Below are 21,046 nucleotides of genomic sequence, written 5' to 3' on the forward strand. Positions count from 1 at the left end.
TCCCTACTTTATAACAAAAAAATATTCATGGTAGGCGCTAAAGCAGGGGTGGCTAACCTGAGCCTGAGATGGAGCCAGAATTTACCATTGCCAAAGAGCCACAGGAATATGTCAGCAGCCCCCCATCAACTCCCTCCTACCCTGCTCGCCCGCTCCCAGTGCCTCCTGTTCACCGGCAGCCCCACAGATCAGCGCTTCTCCTTCCTCCCCACACCTCCCAATCAGCTGTTTCGTGGCATGCAGGAGGTTCAGGGGCAGGGTGGAGGAGCGAGTGTGATGTTGCACTCTATGTGATTTTATGAAAGTATGCTGATGAGTGTGAATATAATGTAACTAAAATATGCTTCATGCAAAAGATCTCTTGTAATGTATCATTACAAAGCTTATAATCTGCTGAGTGTGGTCACCCTATTTGTATAAATGTATCACTCTTGTATCTGAAACTAGAAATATGAAACATAACTCTGAGGTCCTATTGTAGTTATGCAAAGTGTAGGCCATTAATGGTGGTTTGGAATCTTGATGGTTCCCATTAACCAGGACAGTTGACTGCAGACGGCTCTGTTTTACTTTTAGGTCTTCCTGTATACGTATGTGCTGGCAAGTGGGTAATGGAGTCTTACAGTAACATGTGATCATGTCACCTGAACTGGAATCCATCTTTAACCTGGTGCTTTTCCATTTAGAGGGAGGGGTGGGAACCCAGAGTGGGACAAAGGATTCCTGCCTTGTGCAAAAGATATATAAGTGGGTGGAACAGAACAAAGGGGCAGGGCCATCATGAGAAATCCCCTAGCTACCACCTGAGCTGGAACAAGGGTTGTACCAGAGTAAAGGATTGGGCCCAGACTAGGAAGGTGTCCAGTCTGTGGAAGAAACTTATTGAAACATCTCAGACTGAGATTTTATCTGTATTCAGCTTTATTACTGTACTATAGTTAGACTTGCGTGTTTTATTTTATTTTGCTTGGTAATTCACTTTGTTCTGTCTGCTATTACTTGGAACCACTTAAATCCTACTTTCTGTATTTAATAAAATCACTTTTTACTTATTAATTAACCCAGAGTATGTATGAATACCGGGGGGGGCGGGGCGGGAATAGGGGAGGAAACAGCTGTGCATATCTCTCTATCAGTGTTACAGAGGGCGAACAATTTATGAGTTTATCCTGTATAAGCTTTATACAGGGTAAAACGGATTTATTTGGGGTTTGGACCCCATTGGGAGTTGGGCATCTGAGTGTTAAAGACAGGAACACTTTTTAAGTCGCTTTCAGTTAAGTCTGCAGCTTTGGGCCACGTAGTTCAGACCCTGGGTCTGTGTTGGAGCAGACGGGCGTGTCTGGCTCAGCAAGACAGGGTGCTAGAGTACCAAGCTTGCAGGGAAAGCAGGGGCAGAAGTAGCCTTGGCACATCAGTTGGCAGTTCCCAAGGGGTTTCTGTGATCCAATCCATCACAGCGAGGACACAGCAGGCTCAGGGGAGGGGGCGGGAAGGGGTGGAGTGGGGCAGGGCTTGTGGAAGAGCCAGAGATTGAGCAGTGAGCACTCCCATCCCCACCCGTCCCATGGTGAAGTTGGCGCCTGTAGCTCCAGCCCTGGAGTTGGTACCTATACAAGGAGCTGCATATTAACTTCTGAAGAGCCACATGTGGCTCTGGAGCCACAGGCTGGCCACCCCTGTGCTAGAGGGATTAGCTGCTAGTTTCCAATTGACTATTGCTAGGTAAAGTGACTCTGGGTAGAAAGAGCGGCCGTTGGACCTTGAATTCCCCCACCACTGAGGGATCTTCATTAATGTCCTGCGTTCTGCCGCGGTAGAGCTTGAAGGTGTGGCAGAAGTCGGAGAGCCCCTCAAATTCCTCCATATTCTCCAGCTCCGTCTCGTAGACCTAAGGAGGAAAACCCCTCTGAGTAAAAGGATGAATTTCACCCATAAAGCACAGGGTGCACACCATCTGCAGAATACCATGGATGCCTCTGTATCTCCTTACTCCCAGAGCTCTAGAGATCAGGGGTGCAGAAGGCCTTTCAGATCACTATGGTAACAACAACCTTTCACGGACCCTTTAGAGATTGTCTGCAGGGGTCCGCAGACCACAGGTTGAAAACCACTAACCTAGACTGCCCCTTGAGGCCAGCGTGGGATTGTCACTCTCCAAGCACTTTGGTTTTAAATGACTCAGGGTATGCCCTCACTGCAGTTAGATATCTGCAGCTGGATGAGGGCAGCTGACTCAGGCTCATGGGGCTGTCCAGTTGAGGTGAAGACATTTGGGCTTGGACTGCAGCCCAGGCTCTGGGACCCTCCCCTCTAGAATGGGCCTAGAGCCTGGGATCCAGCCTAAGCCTGAATGTTTACACAACAATGGAACAGCCCCTTAGCCCAAGCCCCGTGAGCCTAAGTCAGCAGGTACAGGCCAGCCGTGGGTTATGAATTCCAGTGTAGACCTATCCTCAAGCAACAAGGCTCCTGCTGCTTCCCCATGGAGAGTCTTCCACAGCCCAAGGGATCGCACTGTTCCTGGCAGCCAGGCAATGATTTCCCTGTTTTACATTCAACAGGGGTTGTTATGCTACACTCGTCACTGTGGGATTGAGGACTTAATTCATCCCTCTTGTACCAGCCTTAACAATTCCTCTCCTTGAGATACACGCTCTCCTAGGCAGGTCATTCGTTCAGTTATAAACCAGACAGTCCTCTTTTTGGGTGGTTAGTTCCCAGCCCAGTGCTGAAACAAAAGCAGACATGGTTTTCTCCAGTATCAGATGGGGTATGTTAGTTTGAAAGCATGCCACTGCGCCCCCACTGGTGTGACCTTGCAGATGCCATGCATGTGAGATCACGCCGGTGGCAGCAGGCCCATGCCATTCCCGGTGGCACAAGAATGACCAATATTTGGGGAATGAATGAGTGGTCACCTCACCCTCTTGTAGACTGGTAGCTCTCTGCCACACCCAGCCCATAAGCCTCGATGCTGCAAACAGCTACTTGGGCATACAGCTGGTCAAAAAAATTCCAGCTGTTGAAACTGTTTTTCAACAGAAAATTGGGTTTTCAACCAAACAAAATTTTTCTGAACAACGTTTGTTTTCTGGAGGAAATTGGGATTTTTCACCAAAAAAAAAGGAACACCCCTAAAGAGAAATACTTCGGCTAAGGAAGGGTGCCTCAGTGCTTCATGAGACTCGTAGTTCAATTGTCTCTTGTTCCCCTTCTCTTCTATGGGCTGGACTCCCCAGCCAGACTACATCTCCCATGACGAAGGACTCCCAAGATGCACTGTCACCCTTCTACAAGGGGGGAGACTGTGCATTATAGAAGATGACTACATCTCCCATGACCACGGACTCCAGTGATACACTGCTACCCTTCTCCAAGAGGAGAGACTGAGCACTATGGGAGATGCAGTCCGACCAGGGAGCCGGGTATATAGAGGCAAATGGGAGCATGAGGCACTGAAACTACAGCTTCCATGAGGCACCCTGGCAGCATTTCTGAATTGAAATATTTTGGTTGTTGGCGAAAATGTTCAGAACTCTACTTTTGTCCAAAAAAAGTTTTGCATTTTTTGGAAGGGCTTCACAACCAGCTCCACTCATGTGCTTACACATGGGAGTCATGCCACTGATCTCCCAAGGACCCAACCCAGCTCCCGTTGAAATCAACAGCAAAACTCCCAGTGATTTCAGAACCAGATCTGGAAAAAACACCCCTCAACTGGCACTCCCCTTTTAAAATAAATCTCACTCCATAGACAATCAGTGTCAGCCAGCTACTACAGAGCATCAGCCACAAGGAGATGAGGTTACCTTCAGTGTGTCAAAGCCCTTCTCTAAGTAGCTGCCGCATTTCTCTCTTTCCCCTGTCGAAGCGTAGAACTTGCTCCACCAGTCGATGAACTCTTCCTCCTGGAAGAGAGGGAGAAAAATAAAGTATCTCCCTTGGGAAACCACCCAGTGAAAAGCACGCCATTTAACGTAATTGCTATGGTTAATATTCGCCCCTGTGCAGAGAGCCAGCACAAAAGCCATGCACCCAGTGGGTGTTACACATCCCCCTTTGTGCCAGAGCCACAGAACAGTGAACCTGTGGCCTTGTCTACATTACATAGGCTTTCTGATACAGCTCAACCAGGATAGCTATACCAGCAGAGCCCCCTAGTGAGGACGCAGCATGTGCCAACAGAAGGAGTTTTCCTGCTGGCATAGAAACACCACCTTCCCAAATGACTTTAGCTATGCCAAAAAAACTCTTCTGTCAGCACCGCTGCATCTACACCTTGCCACCGTAGCTATGTTGGTAAAGGGTGTGGTTTTTACACACACCTGATCAGCAAAACTGTAGTGTGCACTTGATATGTTACAAAAATTAGTTCTTTAGACCAAGCTGTATAGAGTCTTTCTTTTAGTTCTCAGGGTCCCTGGTTGTTGGTTCCCTCCCCAGTGTGGTGGCCAAGACAGAGGTTGTCAGACAACACTTAAGCATTCAGGATTTGAAGTGGTGAATCTGCGTAGAGGTGAATCTCACCCCAGGAGTGGGTGAAAGATGTTCTGGAGAAGAAGCCATCAGAATTTGTTTGCAGATGGCAGCTGGAAGGAAGGATGGGTTATAATAACTGCCCCCAGACTAACAGGGCCATGTGTCTCAGAATGCTGAGGATATGAGCTGGGATATCTGATAAATAAAACCTACCCCCCACTCTAAGCTTAGGTTGCAAACTTTCTGGGGCCGGAACTGCCCTTTTGTTCTATTTGTAAAGTGTATAACGCAAGGGGGCCAAGGTCCATGCCTGGATCTCCTCTATACACAACCATAGTACTGACTATATCTCTTAAAACAAACACTCATCCCAAGAAATCCCACCGCTCTCTAGAACAACGTAACAACTGTGCAGATCTATACAAGAAACTGAAATCACCAATCTCATAAGCTTAAGACTTTTGAAAGTGAATGGCAGGAGACTCAAGGCCGGTAAGGAGATTTCACCTCATCTTTTATGTAAATTGGGAGGGATAATGGGCTTTCAGGACTGCGGATATTATTCCAAGGAGAAAGCCGGCTGTCGGGTTCTGAAAATCTATATTTTTTTACTATAAGTGCACAATTTTGAAATTTATGCAAGCAAAGATGAAGGGGCTTTGACCGTGATTCATGAAACATTCCTGAAAACTAATGATGTCTTATTTTAGAAGTCCACAAAATTCCATCACACTGACCTAATGGAGGAATCATAGTAGAGGTTTATTGGATTTAGATTTTAAGCCAACAGTGCAGGCTTTAAATTGCTGTCTTGAATAGACATTGTTTTTAATAGCAATATTACATAAATTAGCTCTGAGGCCTCTGCTGCCTTCTTTTTTTCAAATCTTGCCTTTCATCACTCCCCTTGTTTTATTGTTTAAAAATCTACATCCTAACCACCATGGCTTTATTATGACATTCCACAGGTACCAAGTTACAAAGAAAGCACTTAAACTAATCTGACGACTTACCCATGGTATCTTCTGCAGCCCCAAGACAAAGCATTTGGTTAGATATTTTTGCTGATTTCTACTGATGTTACAGAAGAAGAAGAAGAAGAAAAAAAAAGCCAGAGGAAGCAGCTGGAATTTTAATAGCGAAGGACATTAATCGTTTTGCCTGCAAATGGAAAAGCCAGTTAAAGCAACGGACCCAATATGCAAGTGACTGGATAGGGGGATTTGATTCAATCATCAGGCAACAGCCAAAAGCACTTTAAGTGTCTTATCTGGGAAGCCGGGCTGTGTACTGATCAGAGGGCAGAACTGGGAGTCTGAGTTTCTATTTCCAGCTCGGCTACTGACTCAGCGAGGGTGGAATCCATCTCCTGGGCAGAGATCCAGCACCAGGCCAAGGAGCTACTGGAGTCGCACTGAACCTGACACCAGACATAAGTGGGACATTTACCATGTGCTGGGCCTCTGTCCTCGGGTACATGGCCATGGGCAAGTCACTTGGGCTGCGACTTTTCACAACTGGGTACCTCAAGTCAGGCATCGTGATCCATAGACAGACACTGCAGTAAGGCCCTGATTCGGATGGTAGCTTTGCCACTGACACCAGCAAGCATCAGATCAAGCCCTAAGTGGCCTAATTTTTCAGACATACTGAGCAGTCATGTCTCCCACGGCTGTCATGGGAATTCACCGCTCTGTGCCTCCATTTTGGCCCCCTAATCTGTAAAATGGGGATAATCTTTACCTACCTCACAGCGGTGTTCAGGGGAATTGGTTAATGTCTAGAAAGTGCTGAGATCCCTGCATAAGAGGCACGAAAGAAGAGCAATGCATTAATCTAGTCAGCTCAGTCTATTTCGCTTAACAATGAGAAGGCCATGGGGTGATTTGATTCCTGTCTATAAATACCTACCTGGGAAACAGATATTTAATAATGGGCTCCTCAATCTAGCGGGCAAAAGTCTAACATGATCCGATGGCTGGAAGTTGAAGCTGGACAAATTCAGACTGGACATTTTTCACAGTGAGTGTAATTAACCACTGGAACAACTTACCAAATGTGGTGGTGGATTCTCCATCCCTGGCAACTTTTAATTCAAAAGATCTGCTCTAGTTCAAATGGGAATTAATACCGGGAAATCCCCTGGCCTACGCTATGCAGGAGGTCAGATTAGATTTTCACAGCGGTCCCTTCTCACTTTACAATCTAACAATCCGTTTTATTCTACCAAGGGACATATTAGAAGGGAGTACTGTGGTAAGGCAAAATTAAGGGTTATGTTTAAGAGAAATTAGACATTCTTAGAATGTGAATTAATCAATAACAGTGTTTTACAAACACATGGTACTTTGCACCACAGGATCTCTACACCTGTTTGAGACTAAAGTCTTGATTCAGCAAAGCGCTTAAGCATGTGCTTAATTTTAATCACAGTATTGAAGTCTATGGGATTTAAGTCTGTACTTAAATGCCTTCCTGGATCAGGGCTCAAATTCAGCCCTGTGGAAAGGGCCAGCCCAAGGCATATGTGCCCTTAACTCCTATTTAAGCCCTCAAAATAAGACTTAAAAGGGGCTTAAAAGAGCACCTAGTCTCTGTGCAGGCCCTCACACAGGGATGTGTTTCACTCTGTAGATGTGAATGAGCTGAACCTCACAACCTCCCTGAGCTAGATCAGTATCATTATTAGAGCTGGCTGGATGGCTCTTTGATAGACAGGCTAAGGGACTTGCCCAGAAACATATAGGGAGTCAGTAGCAGTGCCGGCAATACAACCCAGGAGCCTTGAAGCACAATTCCCTGCTCTAACCATTAGACTCCACTCCTCCCTGTATGAGTACACAGTACCGTTAAAGAGACAAAACTCAGTTGTGTTAGGGCTCAGTAGGGCCAGGCCAGGAGAAGTTGTGGCTTGCTTTTAAATGAATCATCTAGGTAGGCACTTCTTTAACTGCTCTGTGTGAAATTCCAGCCCCACACACAAAAAGCTCCCGTTCACTGTTAAAAGCAGCATCATACACAGCCCTCACCCTCAAGCATCATGCAGCAGGTTACCTCTGTGCAGAGAAAAATGGCTGGGCAGCAGGTTACAGCCATTGCTGGGACAGGGCCTGGAGTTACACCAGTGACGAATCTGGCCCATGGACCAGACCCCTGATCCCAGACGATTCCCACAGTTCCCATTGGAGCAGCGAAGGGGCAGCCAGAATACGGGCAGCAGCCTGTCACCTGTTCCATCGGTTTCCCTTCTGGCCGATTATGCACCGCACACAACACAAGTGTATTGGGGCCTGTAACAAGGTGTCTGGCACCTGTTCCCTCCAGGTGTCTATGAAGGGAAGTGTCCCTTTTTATAGCCCTGCCCCCTTATACCAGAATTCCTTGCTGTCCCAACCTCCATTCCAGGCTGCAGTCATTACAGGCCTATGATGGACCTGGGCTTGTCCTTAAAGGGCCAGCACTCTGTTACAGGGTCATTCCAGCCATTCTCATATCACGTTGGTGGATCCTTTAGGAAAATGAAGCAATACAAGTGCTGTACATGCAGCAGCACACACCAGCAGCACGGATGTGAGGATGCAGAATTAAAGAGGAGGAAAATCCTGCTCATCCGTCTTCAGGCAATGAAAAAAGTGTGGCGGGAGGGTGGGAGTTGTGATGTTACACTCCATATTCTTTATGGAAATACGCTTATGATATGGATATGACATAACTGAGATGTACTTTACACGAGATGGTTCAGGTAAGATATAATTGGAAAGGTTATGGTTTACCGAATGTGATTATCCCATTTGTATGCCTGCATCCATTCTGTCTCTGAAGTTAGCAATACTGACCATGTATCTGTATTTCAGATGTGCTACTTTGGGTGTCACCCCCAACTAGCCCTTCAGATACAACAATGAAAAAGCCAGACAGGGCTGATGGCCCATTAGGAAGAAACAAGACGACTGTGAAGATACTAATCTCTCTCCTTCCTGACACAGGCGCCAACTTCCCTGTGTGCTCGACCTGCCCTCTTCCCCCGGCCCCGCCTCTTCCCCTCCCCCGAGTGTGCCACATTCCCGCTCCTCCTCCCACATCCCGGAGTGGCTAACGCTGCAAAACAGCTGTTTGGTGGCGGCCAGGCGAGAAGCGCTGGGAGGTAGGTGGAGGAGCATGGACGCAGCGCTCTCAACGGGGGGGCACCCCTGGAGCACCCATGGAGTTGGCGCCTATGCTTCCTGAGAGTCCTGCAGGAACTAGCTGTGACACAACTAGGTCAGGTAGTCCTGCCACCTGATACTAAAAACTATCTTGGACTTCTAGTCATTTTTCCACTCACAGGATGGGGAAGTTAAGTTTGGGAAACAAAAGGCTTCCCACCTTATGTAAATTCTATTTAAGGCTGAGCGGGAAGGCATTCCAGACTCTCCTCCATGGCCTGCTCATGCTGAAAGAACCTGGAGGGACAAAAGGGACTAATCTGAAGGGAAAGGCAGGGGTGAATCCAGACTGAGACAGGGGTTCAGTCTGTAAGAATAAATAACTGGAACCCTAAGCTACGGAAACTCTGCATCTGGCCTAATTCAACATTGAGGGTGAGAAATTACATTGTGTAACCTGTTTCTTTAGTGAATCACTGTTAGTTTGCGTGTTTTATTTGCTCAGCAATCTGTTTTGTTCTGTTTGCTACTCCTTTAGCCACTTAAAATCTGCCTTTTATAGTTAATTACATTTGTTTTGTCACCTCGTTTCTGTAATTTGTAACTGGGGGGTGGGGCAAGAAGTTGTGCATATCTTCCTCCACACTGAGGGAGGGGGCAAATTTATGAGTTTGCACGCTGCAAATTTTTCCATACAGCACAAAACAATATCCCTTTGGGTCTGCACTCCAAGGGAAGTGGGCACCTGAGTGCTGGGGCAAGTCCCTGAAGCTGAGTCTTCCCAGAGCTGATCTCAGCGTCTGTGTCTTTCTGCAGTGGGGTGTTGCCCTGCCTGTGTCTGTGCTAGAGGAGGCTTAAGAGCCTGGCTCAGCAAGACAGGGCAAAGGGGGCCCAGGTTGGCAGAACAGGCAGGTTCACTGGTATCTCAGCACATCAAGTGGCATCTTGAAGGAGTGCAACCCATCACAGGAGTCTCCTTTGACCAGCCCCCAATTATTTAAGGCTAGAGCTGTGAAATGATCATCTCTGGAAATTTCAGGCAGCATTTCTTCTTCCCCACTGCGTCATTACTTCTCCACCTTGAATTTTTTGCACTCTTGTCCAAATTTGGACAAAATGGATATTTATTTGGATCTAAATAATGCAAACATTTGGAAACAGATGAGGGAAAGAACATAAGAGCGGGTAGACTGGGTCAGACCAAAGGTCCATCTAGCCCACTGTCCTGTCTTGCAACAGTGGCCAGTGCCAGGTGCCCCAGAGGGAATGAACAGAACAGGGAATCATCAAGTGATCCAGCCCCTGTCACCCATTCCCAACTTCTGGCAAACAGAGGCTAGGGACACCATCCCTGCCCATCCTGGCTAATAGCCATCGATGGACCTATCCTCCATGACCTTATCTAGTTCCTTTTTTGAACCCTGCTATAGTCTTGGCCTTCACAACATCCTCTGGCAGGGAGTTCCACAGGTTGACCATGCGCTGTGTGAAGAAATACTTCCTTTTTGTTTGTTTTAACAGCTTCTCTCCAGAAGTCAGCTAGGCCAGGGGCCCCGTGTTTAAAATGTGCACTGGGGTCAATATTGTCCTAGTTCTGCCCCCCCGCACCCCATCCCCGCATGAGGGTTGCTTTGGGCTGCGCATGTGTGCTTACAACCAGAAACGTGGGAGAGGAAACCAAAGGTGAGAGTGGGAAAGTGGCTTATCTGAGGACACACACCACGAAAGTGATAAAGCCAGAAACCGAGCCCTGACAGCTATTGCTGTGCCTGCTCCGTTGGACCACCCGGCTTTGATAGAGTTCGTGAGTCCGCACAGAAGCATAAAGCACCCAGGCTCACACATCGCACTGACCGCTTACATGTCATAATACGTCCCCACTGGACTGCAGTCGCCTGCTCTACAAACCGATCCAGAGTGTCGGGGCCTCCACAGCTTTTCCCTCCAGTTTCCATTATTCTCTAGCACTGCTCCGCGTCCTCTGTCAAAGTGGCACAATGGACCGGGATGTGCACGATGCTCGAGGGAGCAACCACAGGAATGCTGAGAGGGAGGGCTGGACTTTGCTTCAGAGCGGGATATCAGCTATCAGTTTCAGCTGCAGATATTTGATCCCGACAGCTCGTCCAGCTAATAGTAACAGGATAAGCCATAAAATATGTGCTCTGATTTGGAAGTAGCAAACACAGCAAATAACCAATTATTCCAAATAGTTTACAGATTTCAACTCTTCTTTTTTTTTGGCCCACGTTCTCCTCACTAGCTTGTCATTGGATGAGTTATTTGTATTTGTTACAACTAACGACACAGCTAGCCAACAAAATAAAAAGCCTTGTAATGATTTGGGGAAATAGCGTGGGATCGCTCCTTCTGCTCCAAGTTATCGTGATTATTTTACATCACAGTAGCGCTTAGAGGCCCCAACCAAGTTCAGCATCGCATTGCGGTAGGTGCACAGTGAGAGACGGATGTGACCCCAAACACCTAACAATCTAAACAGACCAAGGTGGGCAGAAAGGAAGCACTGTCAGGCCCATTCTCCAGGGCGGGACGCAAGGCACAGAGAGACTATGGGTGTGTCCACACAACTGTTGGGAGGTGTGACTCCCAGCTTGCATAGACATACACATGATAGCGCCTGAAAATAGCAGGGTGGACACAGCAGCACGAGCCCATTGGAGACTATAGGCACATATTTGGTCACCTAGCCTGAGCCACTACAGTCACACTGCTATTTTTAGGCACTAACACATATATGTCTCATGGGAATCATGCTGCACAGCTGTGGTATAGATGTACCCTGAGATCAAACAGGCAGTGTGTGAAAGAGGCAGGATCCAAACTCAGATCTCCTGAATCCCAATCCAGTGCCTCATCCACAAAACCACCCTTCTTCTCAATCTAACCCCTGTGGATACATGTTCTTTACAGCTCATCTCTGTATAAATCCATGATATGTCTACATCTTGGATATCACATGCAGATCTGGTCACCCCATCTCAAAAAAGATATATTGGAATTGGAAAAGGTTCAGAAAAGGGCAACAAAAATGATTAGGGGTATGGAATGGCTTCCGTATGAGGAGAGATTAAAAAGACTGGGACTTTTCAGCTTGGAAAAGAGACGACTAAGGGGATATGACAGAGATCTTTAAAATCACGAATGGTGTGGAGAAAGTAACTAAGGAATTGGTTATTTACTCCTTCTCATAACATAAGAACTAGGGGTCACTAAATGAAATGAATAGGCAGCAGGTTTAAAACAAACAAAAGGAAGTATTTCTTCACACAGCGCACAGTCAACCTGTGGAACTCCTTGCCAGAGGACATTGTGAAGGCCAATACTATAATAGAGTTTAAAAAAGAACTAGATAAATTCACGGAGGACAGGTCCACCAATGGCTATTAGCCAGGATGGGCAGGGATGGTGTCCCTACCCTCTGTTTGCAGAAGCTGGGAATGGGTGACAGGGGATGGATCACTTGATGATTCCCTGTTCTGTTCATTCCCTCTGGGGCACCTGGCACTGGCCACTGTTGGAAGACAGGACAGTGGGCTAGATGGACCTTTGGTCTGACCCAGTCTACCCGCTCTTATGTTCCGATGTGTTTCCTTGAAGGCCATTGGGCCTCATTTTTAACTTGAGTGTAAACTGGGATAACTCCAGTGAAGTCAATAGAGCTATACCGGTTCCAAAATGGTGTGGATGGAGAACCAGGCCCATTCAAGAAAACAAACAAATGCTCTTCTCTCTGAGTCCAATCCTGCAAGGTACATGGGGGAGAATTTAAGGTACAAATGGAAACTGGAGACTTTCCGTGAGAATCAGGTACCTAGCTACCTTTTGTACCTTTGAAATCCTTCCCCTCAGCACCCGCACTGAAATCAGAGAGAGGGAACGGGGCTCAGGATTGTCAGCACTGAAAGGAAAGTGTTGTACTGTGTATTAGGAGTGTGCGTCTGTGAATTCAGAGCCAACAGATATTTCCAATGGGATTAGCAGCCCCTGATGTTTTACACTAGATGACAATTCATAGATTGTATGGCCAAAAGGAACCACTATGATCATCTGGCCTGACCTCCTGCATAGCACAGCCCAGAGAATTTCACCGAGTAATTCCTGCATCCAGCCCATCAGTTCTGATTGCATCTTCCTTTGTGGGGGAAATTCACCGCTGCGCAGCACAGATGAGCACACAGACTCTCCATCAATCAAGTCCTATTCTGAGGGGTTAAGTGGTGCACAGGCTCCCAGTACAGCTGGTGTGAGGACTCATAAAGAGCAAGCATTGAGATAACAGTGGTCAAAAGCTACTGGGTTGTAAAATTTGCTACTTTCTCTGCTAGTTAGTTGCAAAACTGATCCAGTCAGGGAACAGAAGCAGTAGCACAATAACTAGCCAAAACAGCACAAGGTGCAAGAGTTTAAGATCTTTGGGGCAGAAACTCTGTCTGCCAGCAAGGTCTGTACAGTCCCTTGTACAATGATGTCTCAGTCATGGTTGGGGTGTTTCTGGGCACTGTTGCAATACTAATTAATAATAATTACGGGAATATCTGCAATGAACACTTAAACAGAGCTCAGAGTATTCAATGGCAACATTTACATATAGCTGCAAACAACAAATAAATCTGAGAATTTCACCAGGCCAATGTTGAAATATTGGAGTTTCCTGAGGGATGGGGATTATCATTATGGAGGTGTTAGTTGCAACTCCATAGTGAAGGTTGAATTAAGCTGTGCACTACCCGAAGGCTGATTCCCTGCTTTATGTATGAAAAATACAGAATATCCAGCCCCTAAACATCCAGCACTTATCCTTGAATACATAATTAACGTTCTGAGACATTACAAATAAATCTGTTAACTAGTTTAGCAAATACAATTTTAAAATGGGTCCTTTAACAAATTTTGCATCTTCCCTTTGTCCCAAATTATCTTAATAACTGAATAACACAGATTCTTCAAACTTTCCGTGTAGTTAAAATTCACTGGAATCTTATGCGTGCACACACTATGCTTGAAGAAATTAAATTGTAATTAAGCTAAATTACTACTGATTGTTGTACGTAACTGTTATCCTTTGCGCAGCCTACAGATAGGACCAAGTCCACGGCTCATGGAACTCTTAGCTGGACCCACTGAGACATTACTTTTCCTCTATAACTAATCTGCATGCAACAGTTCTATTGGCTGCAGTATATTAGGGGTAGGCAGGAGATAGGGACACAGCTGTCAAGTGTTCTGATTGGTAGATTACTTGATCTCGCCCCATCACCGCATTGTAAATGTTCCATACTCCCATGCTAGCTTGGGCATCCGTATCAGGAGAGAACAGGGAGAACAGAAGAACAATGTACCAAGGGTCAGTACCAGCATTGACAATTTTTTGCTCTGCTCCAGGAATTAATTTGCAGCAGGTCTCTGGCCTCCGCTATACAGGAAGTCCAACTAGATGATCAGAATGGACTTGGAATCTATGAGTCTGTTAACTCGAGGTAAAAACTTCACGTGGACATGCCCTAAGATGTGGGAACACTAGTTTTAAACCTTGGATTGCCACTGGTGGCATATCCACAGCCTCCTGTCTCATCTTGTCTCATTGTCCTCCAGGGCCACATGGCCAAATCCAATCCCAGTGAGATCCAGTGGGAACCTGCGGACTTCAGAGGTATTGCATGTGTGGAATTTTTGGTCATAAAAGTTCTCCAAATATTTAACCTAAATTTTTGCAGCTGCAGACTCTACGCCCCATTCCTAAGCAACAAAAGGTCCTGTTTTCGTGCAAGGATCCTTAGCAATAAAGAACAAGGAGACAAGGAGGGTCAAATACATGGAGTGTCAGAGGTACAGCTTTAAAAACAGAATGGGTTCCAAGGTTTTCCCTGAGAGGCGTCAGCAGGTCGTGAGGTTTATTATATTTAATCACATTCTTGCAGAGTTCCAGCACAGGGCACTGGAATCAGTTTATTGCAGCCTAATATTCTGTGGCTTTTATTTTAAATTAATGACTTGCAGCTTTTTTTTTTTCTTTTCAAAATTTTACTTGAACTAAAACGAAAACATATTCACCTAAATTAAACGTGGGAGGGAAAAGTCTATTTATGGATCTTTGTTTCCATATGCTAAATCCCAGCAAAGCCACCCATTCTCCTGTCTGCATGGAGAAAGGAAACCACTTTGGGGGAAAGACACATTTTCCGGGCATAAAAAATATATTGGGTTTTAAAGCTAACTGTGTTCATTCAACAAGATAGATGGGTCTGTGAAAAGAAGATGTGAACACAATGCAAATGACACATTGTACCATATCTGTATACATGCCACTGCAGGAATTTTCCTTGCAAAAAGCTGCAGCAGCTACAAGAACCTACAGTGAAACAAATGTAACATACGCCATCAACTACCTGTTCAGTACAGCCTGTGGAAGCCCATCTCGGTCTCTTTTAGCAGTAGAATTTCAACCTAGCCTTACCAAATCCAAGGGGATTTATTGTGCCTAATCCCAGAGAAACACAAAGTTTAGATACAGACTCAGATCTGAATGTCTTCAAAGGCTTTGGCTCTGGGATTGAGTTTGGCCTTTCTTTGTTGTACACCTGAACAAATATCGAATCAGGTGAGGGCAGTGTTGGGTAGGGTGGAATTAATTGGATCTATTTCAATTAGAGAAATGGAAAGCAATGCAGCTAAATTCTGACTTCAGGGGTGCATGGGCAGCTCCTGTTGACTTCAGTAGGAGCAGAAATTGTCATATTGTTTTGGGGTCAAATTCAACCCTGATCTAAGCAGGTGGAATTTTGTCCTGACACAGAACCCACTGCAGGTCTACAAAGCTACACCTTGTGGCTAGACACAGAGCAAGGGACACAATTTTATCACCCTGTCTGGCAACAGTAACTACCCAAACTTTTAATTTTGCAAAAAACTCAAGGTGGGAACAAGATACTCCACTTCATTACAAATGGGTGAGAGGCGAAATAATTTTACACCAACCGGGGGTCTTCCCTCCATACAGCTCTAGCCTTCAGAGCACTTCTCTAGACCTGGGGGACCAAGATTGCCCTGAAAACCCATCTTTGAAGCTGCTGCCTTCAAAGTATTTAGGCTGAAAATCACTCCAGTGCAGAGGACCAGCGCCATTTGTCTCTACAGGGCTTATATCCCACTTAAGACCAATGTTGAGGGCTTAAATGATGCCTAGTTCTCATGCTAGTCTCCTGAACAGGGACGGGTTTCAGCCTGAATAAGTTTATCAGCTCTTCCCACAACTGATGAGAAAACATACCACTCTGACAAATGAACTGGGTAAATAAGATCTAAAGCATCAGCAACTGCCATGCAGGAACTGGATAATAGTCATCTAATCCCACATCTTGGACTCAAGCCCATATCCTTTCTTCTTCACCAGCCTAACCCTCTAAACCATGCATAGCTGGGCACTTACGATCGGAATAGGAGGGAGGATATTTACTGGTCTTCCTCCCTAACCCCACCTCATTTTCTTTGACTTTAAGGGAAATGATTGACCACAGACAAACATACCAACAAACCATCACTTTTCTAGAAGATCAGAGGAACCTTTTACAAAAAGCCCTGGTCCAATTTTTGAAAATTTTTTTTAAAAATGATAGTCTTTACGAAAACCAGGCAACCCACTTAAGTAAGTTAGAAATGAAACAATACATACATGGAGATCGGCCCGAGAAGCTGGCATGTTAACTAGAGCGGAGCTGGTCATGCCCTCTGCAAGCTACAAATTAAAATGATTGGTTAGCAATGGGGTTAAGGAAACACAGTTCAACGTACGACAAAAGCAAATTTTAGAACAAAATTAAGGAATCAAAACAATGCAAAAGCCTTCAGAATAACACAGCCACATTTTCCCAAGACCGGACTCTGCCAGCATGAGGGGAGGATATGGGTCATGACCTGTAATCATTTCCATAGTTTTTTTTAGGAGAAGCTAAAACGTTCAGGAAAATCCAAATCTGAGAAAAATGGAAGGATTTGGCAGGGGTTGGGGTTGGGCAGTGTTAAGTGAATTTAGCGTTGGGGGAAAGAGACAGATTGACAGCCCTGGAGACTGAAAGTTTCCACCCATGGATCAGGGACAGCATAGACAATTGCAGGCCAAGTGTCCCCAGGGTTGCTTTACCAATTTGCCTTCCTTGTCTTCACTAAGAAAATCAGAGCCCAGCCCAGAAGAGCATGATGACACCATGTCAAACACAACTTTGCTGTCAGCGTGGAGGGGGACTGGTCAGGTCTCCTGTCACCACCAGGGTTCCAGAGGACTGGTCTCTTCTCCCAACCCAGCTGACACTGGGCTCAGTTCCTGTCTATGCTGAGAGCTGAGTCGTGATTAACATCATGTTAGTTAACACGACCCCTTGAGCTTGTGCGCTAATGTCACCTAAATTTCTAGAACAGATGAGGCCTGAGTGTGAGGGACGAGAGTTTGGACTCCAAGGCCCAGTATCCTTGGCTTCTCTGCTGAGATTGGGGGCCAGTGATAGTGAGTTTTGTGTAACTGTCCATTGGAAACTGTACTGAGACTCCTGCTACGTAGAGGCCATGAATGAGGCTGGAATATGTTATAAATACTTTCTCACACATAAAGAAAGATGGCAGCTCACTCTGTCAACACACAGAACCAGGAGGGAGGGAACAATTTTTATAGTGCAAGTGCTGAGAGCCATTGAATCAAAGTGTAAATCCTATATATGATGGGAACCGCTTCAAGTCAGGGGGTGCAGCAGCGCCCCCCAGCACCTCTAGTTCCAGCACGTATGCACAGAACCTGAAATGCAATGAGCTACATTCACTGCTGAGGCCAATGGTGTCAGCAGGAATGAGTCTGGCACAATGTGTTTTAGCACAGGCGATTAGGAAATTCATGAGTCAGATCTGTTCTAAACAAGTGCTGAACAGAGCTGTTTGTCCTTGGCCAACAAACAGCTGTCTGGCTGGTTGTTAGATTGTCTCTTCACCACAGCTAATGCATCAGGCTGAAGCTGGACTAACATCTCAAAAGGAGGAAATGTCTGAACAGCACATTTCTTTTGGAGGTGAGGAATGGTGGGACAAACAATGGGAGATACTCACCAAGAGACAATGTATTGACATGAACATCAAGCTGAACTTGACAAATTTCAACCCAGTTACATATCGTTGCCAATGGCCCCTCACCATCCATGGAGTGAAGCATCCAGGGTGCTATAAAGGGGGGCAGATTGTAATAACTGTGACACATTGGGGGAGGCTGATTCTAGAGCCAGACTCTAGGGTGGAATCCCACTATCTGGGCTCAAGCCACAAAGTTTAGATCCAAACCCAGGCTTCCAGAGTGTCTGGAGCTATTTAGGATCCAGGAGTTGGACACCAAGAGGGAGCCCATCCCCCGGTTCTTGACTGGAAAATCACCAATGCTGTGAGCAGAGACTCAGATTTGGGCTTTGACTTCAGCCCATCCACCAAGAGTACCCTGAAGGTTTATGGCAGATTAAATTCAGACAGAGAGCCTTGTGATCTGTTACCCATCAGCTCCACCAGGAGAGCCAAGATTCTCCTTCCCTCCTGGCTGGGCTGGTGGTCACAGCGCATCTCAGCTGAAAAGCACCACGGGGCTCAGATTTCCAAACGTGCTCGGTGCCCACTACTGGGGGGACAGATTTCAGCTCCCATTGAGGGACCTAGGTGACTTTTGAAAGAGCCCACTGAGAACGAGAGCTGCCAGGGACTGGAAATCTGGCTGCTCTACCAGGTGTCTAAATGGGCACTGGGCTCTTCTGGAAAATCTGGCTGACAAATATGGGTGAGTCCTAGCCAAAGTTTGGGCCCATGGGCGTCTGGCAGAAGAGTTTAGTGTAACTGGGTGCCAAAGTGGCTTTCAGGAACCCTACAGGGGAGCCTGGGTGGAGTAGGGTACCCATCTTGTGGGTCTCAGGCAGTGCATTTCTTGCTCTACATTATTAACCATGACATTTCTAATGCATTATGTACACGGTAACAACGGGCACATTCCGCACACATTTTTTTTTTTTAAACAAAACTGATTGTCCCAACCCTGCTAGAGGAAGGGTGCACCCAGCTCGGCGGCATCAGGGGCCGTTTTTTAAAACAAAGACAACAATACGATCCTGTTCCCGAATTACATTCATCTGATGTGCAAGGAACCAAAACCAGACTTGGCAAGAAGGGGATCAAACGGCTTAGAGACATGCCGAGGAATACACAGTGCTCTCAAGGAGAGGAGAAAATAACCCTTTCCCTCGCTTCAGCCACAATCAGTACAGAGCAATGCTGGCATCCACTCCCCTTCACACATGTGTGCATGCGTGAGGCAGAGGGGGAGTCCATACATGGCTGGGTAAAGTTTCCATTTGCCAAAGACAAGACAGAAAAATGCCCGAAGCAGTTTGGGACCAACTACAGAAAGGTTGTCATTTTCTATTCAATTCCATAGGACTAGAATTGCTTCCAGAGTCCTTTATTTGTTTCTCACACATTAAACTCCACAGGACTTTTGCATAACAGGGTCAATTTTCATGGGCTTTTTGGGGTGAGAATGGGAAGGTTGGTTGGCTGCCAGATTTTTATGATTATTTTCTGGGAGAATTTCTGGGCTCCTGGATTGGGGCCGATTTCAGTGAAATGTATTTTTTTATTTGATTTGATTTATTACCAGCAGCTGTGGCTCCAGGCACCAGCGCTGCAAGCATGTGCCTGGGGCAGCAAGCCACAAGGGGCGCCCTGCCGGTCTCTGCGAGGGCGGCGGTCAGGCTGCCTTCGGCAGCATGCCTGCGGGAGGTTCGCTGGTCCCGTGGATTCGGCGGCAATTCAGCAGTGGGTACGCGAATCCGCAGGACTGGCGGACCTCCCACAGGCAAGCTGCCGAAAGCAGCCTGCCTGCCGTGCTTGGGGCAGCAAAAACACTAGAGCCGCCCCTGATTACCACATCCAATCTTTTACAACAGAAACCCTTGTTTTACAACTTACCATAAATAGAAACGAACGCAGTATATACACAAATACAAATTATAAATTGGCCTATGGGAGTCCCTAAAGCTGAATGGATAAGACCTTTCATTATCTCATGTTTAGGTCCAAATTTCTGTTTTTCTTACATTTAGCTGTGTAACCTGTTCATGAGTTGTCCTATCAAAACTCTACACAATATTACACTTTTCTCCTTTTTCTTCCTATTTTGTTTTAATATCTTAATTTTGAGTTTCACTATTGTTGAGGGGGTTCTCTCTCCCATAGTATTCAAAGAATGTTCTCAAATGATCTGATTTGGTGACAGCGATTCCTCCAGCAAACTCCAAAAAGTTCCACCAGATTTCTCAATACAGGAGTTAGAGTTTTACAAAGGAGAAAGAAAAAAGCTGACTTGATGAGTTAATTTTTCTAGTGTCAGAATTTACCACACTTTTTGATACCAGTCAATAAATTTAGAGGAGTCACTCCTCTTCCACCATCTTTCTATGGCAGTTCTAGCAGCAACCAAGAGACAAGTGATCAATTCTTCAGGACTTTTATAAGATGCAGAGTTTTTAGGACAATTTAACAAAAACACTAGGGGGTTATCTCACAGCTGACACCATTATCTCCTGTATGGAGTCTCCAACAGCTCTCCAAAATGTTTTAATATGGGGGCAGGCCCACCAAATATGCCCCTATTTCAGCACATCATTTTGCCCACCCCTGTATCATACATTTCTTTAACTTTAAGGGGAGTTGGGTGCCTTTGATAAAGAATTTTAATGTAATTTTCTTTTATTAACCTGTTTATTGAGATGGACAGACAATCGCTCCGTATATTCTCTCGTTCCTCAGTTTTGGTGTCTATCCATACCTCAACTTTCCATCTTTTCATGAACATAGTTATTTCCTGTGGGTAACAGCAACTACTTTGTTAGGCATGGAGATAAGCCTTTGCGTTTCATGGATGTAGTGAGCAGTTTCTCAAATGCTATCAATTTTCAGCCTAGGTTTGCCTTTTTGTGGGGAGTGGGGTGAAATAAGTCTCAACAGTATTGATACGGCTGGAATGTTGATATCTTTTGCAAGGTGTAGTTCAATGGAACGTGTTTTTGATTCTTGTAAGACATGCCTAGAGCACTGGCAAGTACTTTTTTCCTTTGCTGGATGTATAAAATTGAAATGAATAAATAAATCGTTTAATTTCTTTTTAGATATTGTGACAAGTTCAACCTCTACCTTGGTGGGTCCTGCGCTTATTGGCAGATTTGCTCACCTCAGTGATCTTCCCCACAGTCTGGATCATCTCCTCCTGTGTCTGATCAGGAGTTGGGAGGTTTGGGGGGAACCCGGGCCCACCCTCTACTCCGGGTTCCAGCCCAGGGCCCTGTGGATCGCAGCTGTCTATAGTGCCTCCTGTAACAGCTGCATGA

At 45.9% G+C, this 21,046-nt stretch overlaps 1 protein-coding gene across 1 annotated transcript in view; it reads right to left on the reverse strand.

The window, feature by feature from the left end:
- The window catches only part of DYSF (dysferlin), a 357,128-nt gene that overhangs the window by 61,211 nt on the left and 274,871 nt on the right, over positions 1-21,046 (reverse strand). The window contains exons 43-45 of the mRNA XM_075066758.1: positions 16,318-16,380; positions 3,813-3,911; positions 1,763-1,891 (exon numbers count right to left, since the gene is read on the reverse strand). Of these exons, the coding sequence (XP_074922859.1) occupies positions 1,763-1,891; positions 3,813-3,911; positions 16,318-16,380 (291 nt within the window). The remainder of the gene's footprint in view (positions 1-1,762; positions 1,892-3,812; positions 3,912-16,317; positions 16,381-21,046) is intronic.

Source organism: Chelonoidis abingdonii, chromosome 5, assembly GCF_003597395.2.
Source record: "Chelonoidis abingdonii isolate Lonesome George chromosome 5, CheloAbing_2.0, whole genome shotgun sequence".
Taxonomy (NCBI): domain Eukaryota; kingdom Metazoa; phylum Chordata; order Testudines; family Testudinidae; genus Chelonoidis; species Chelonoidis abingdonii.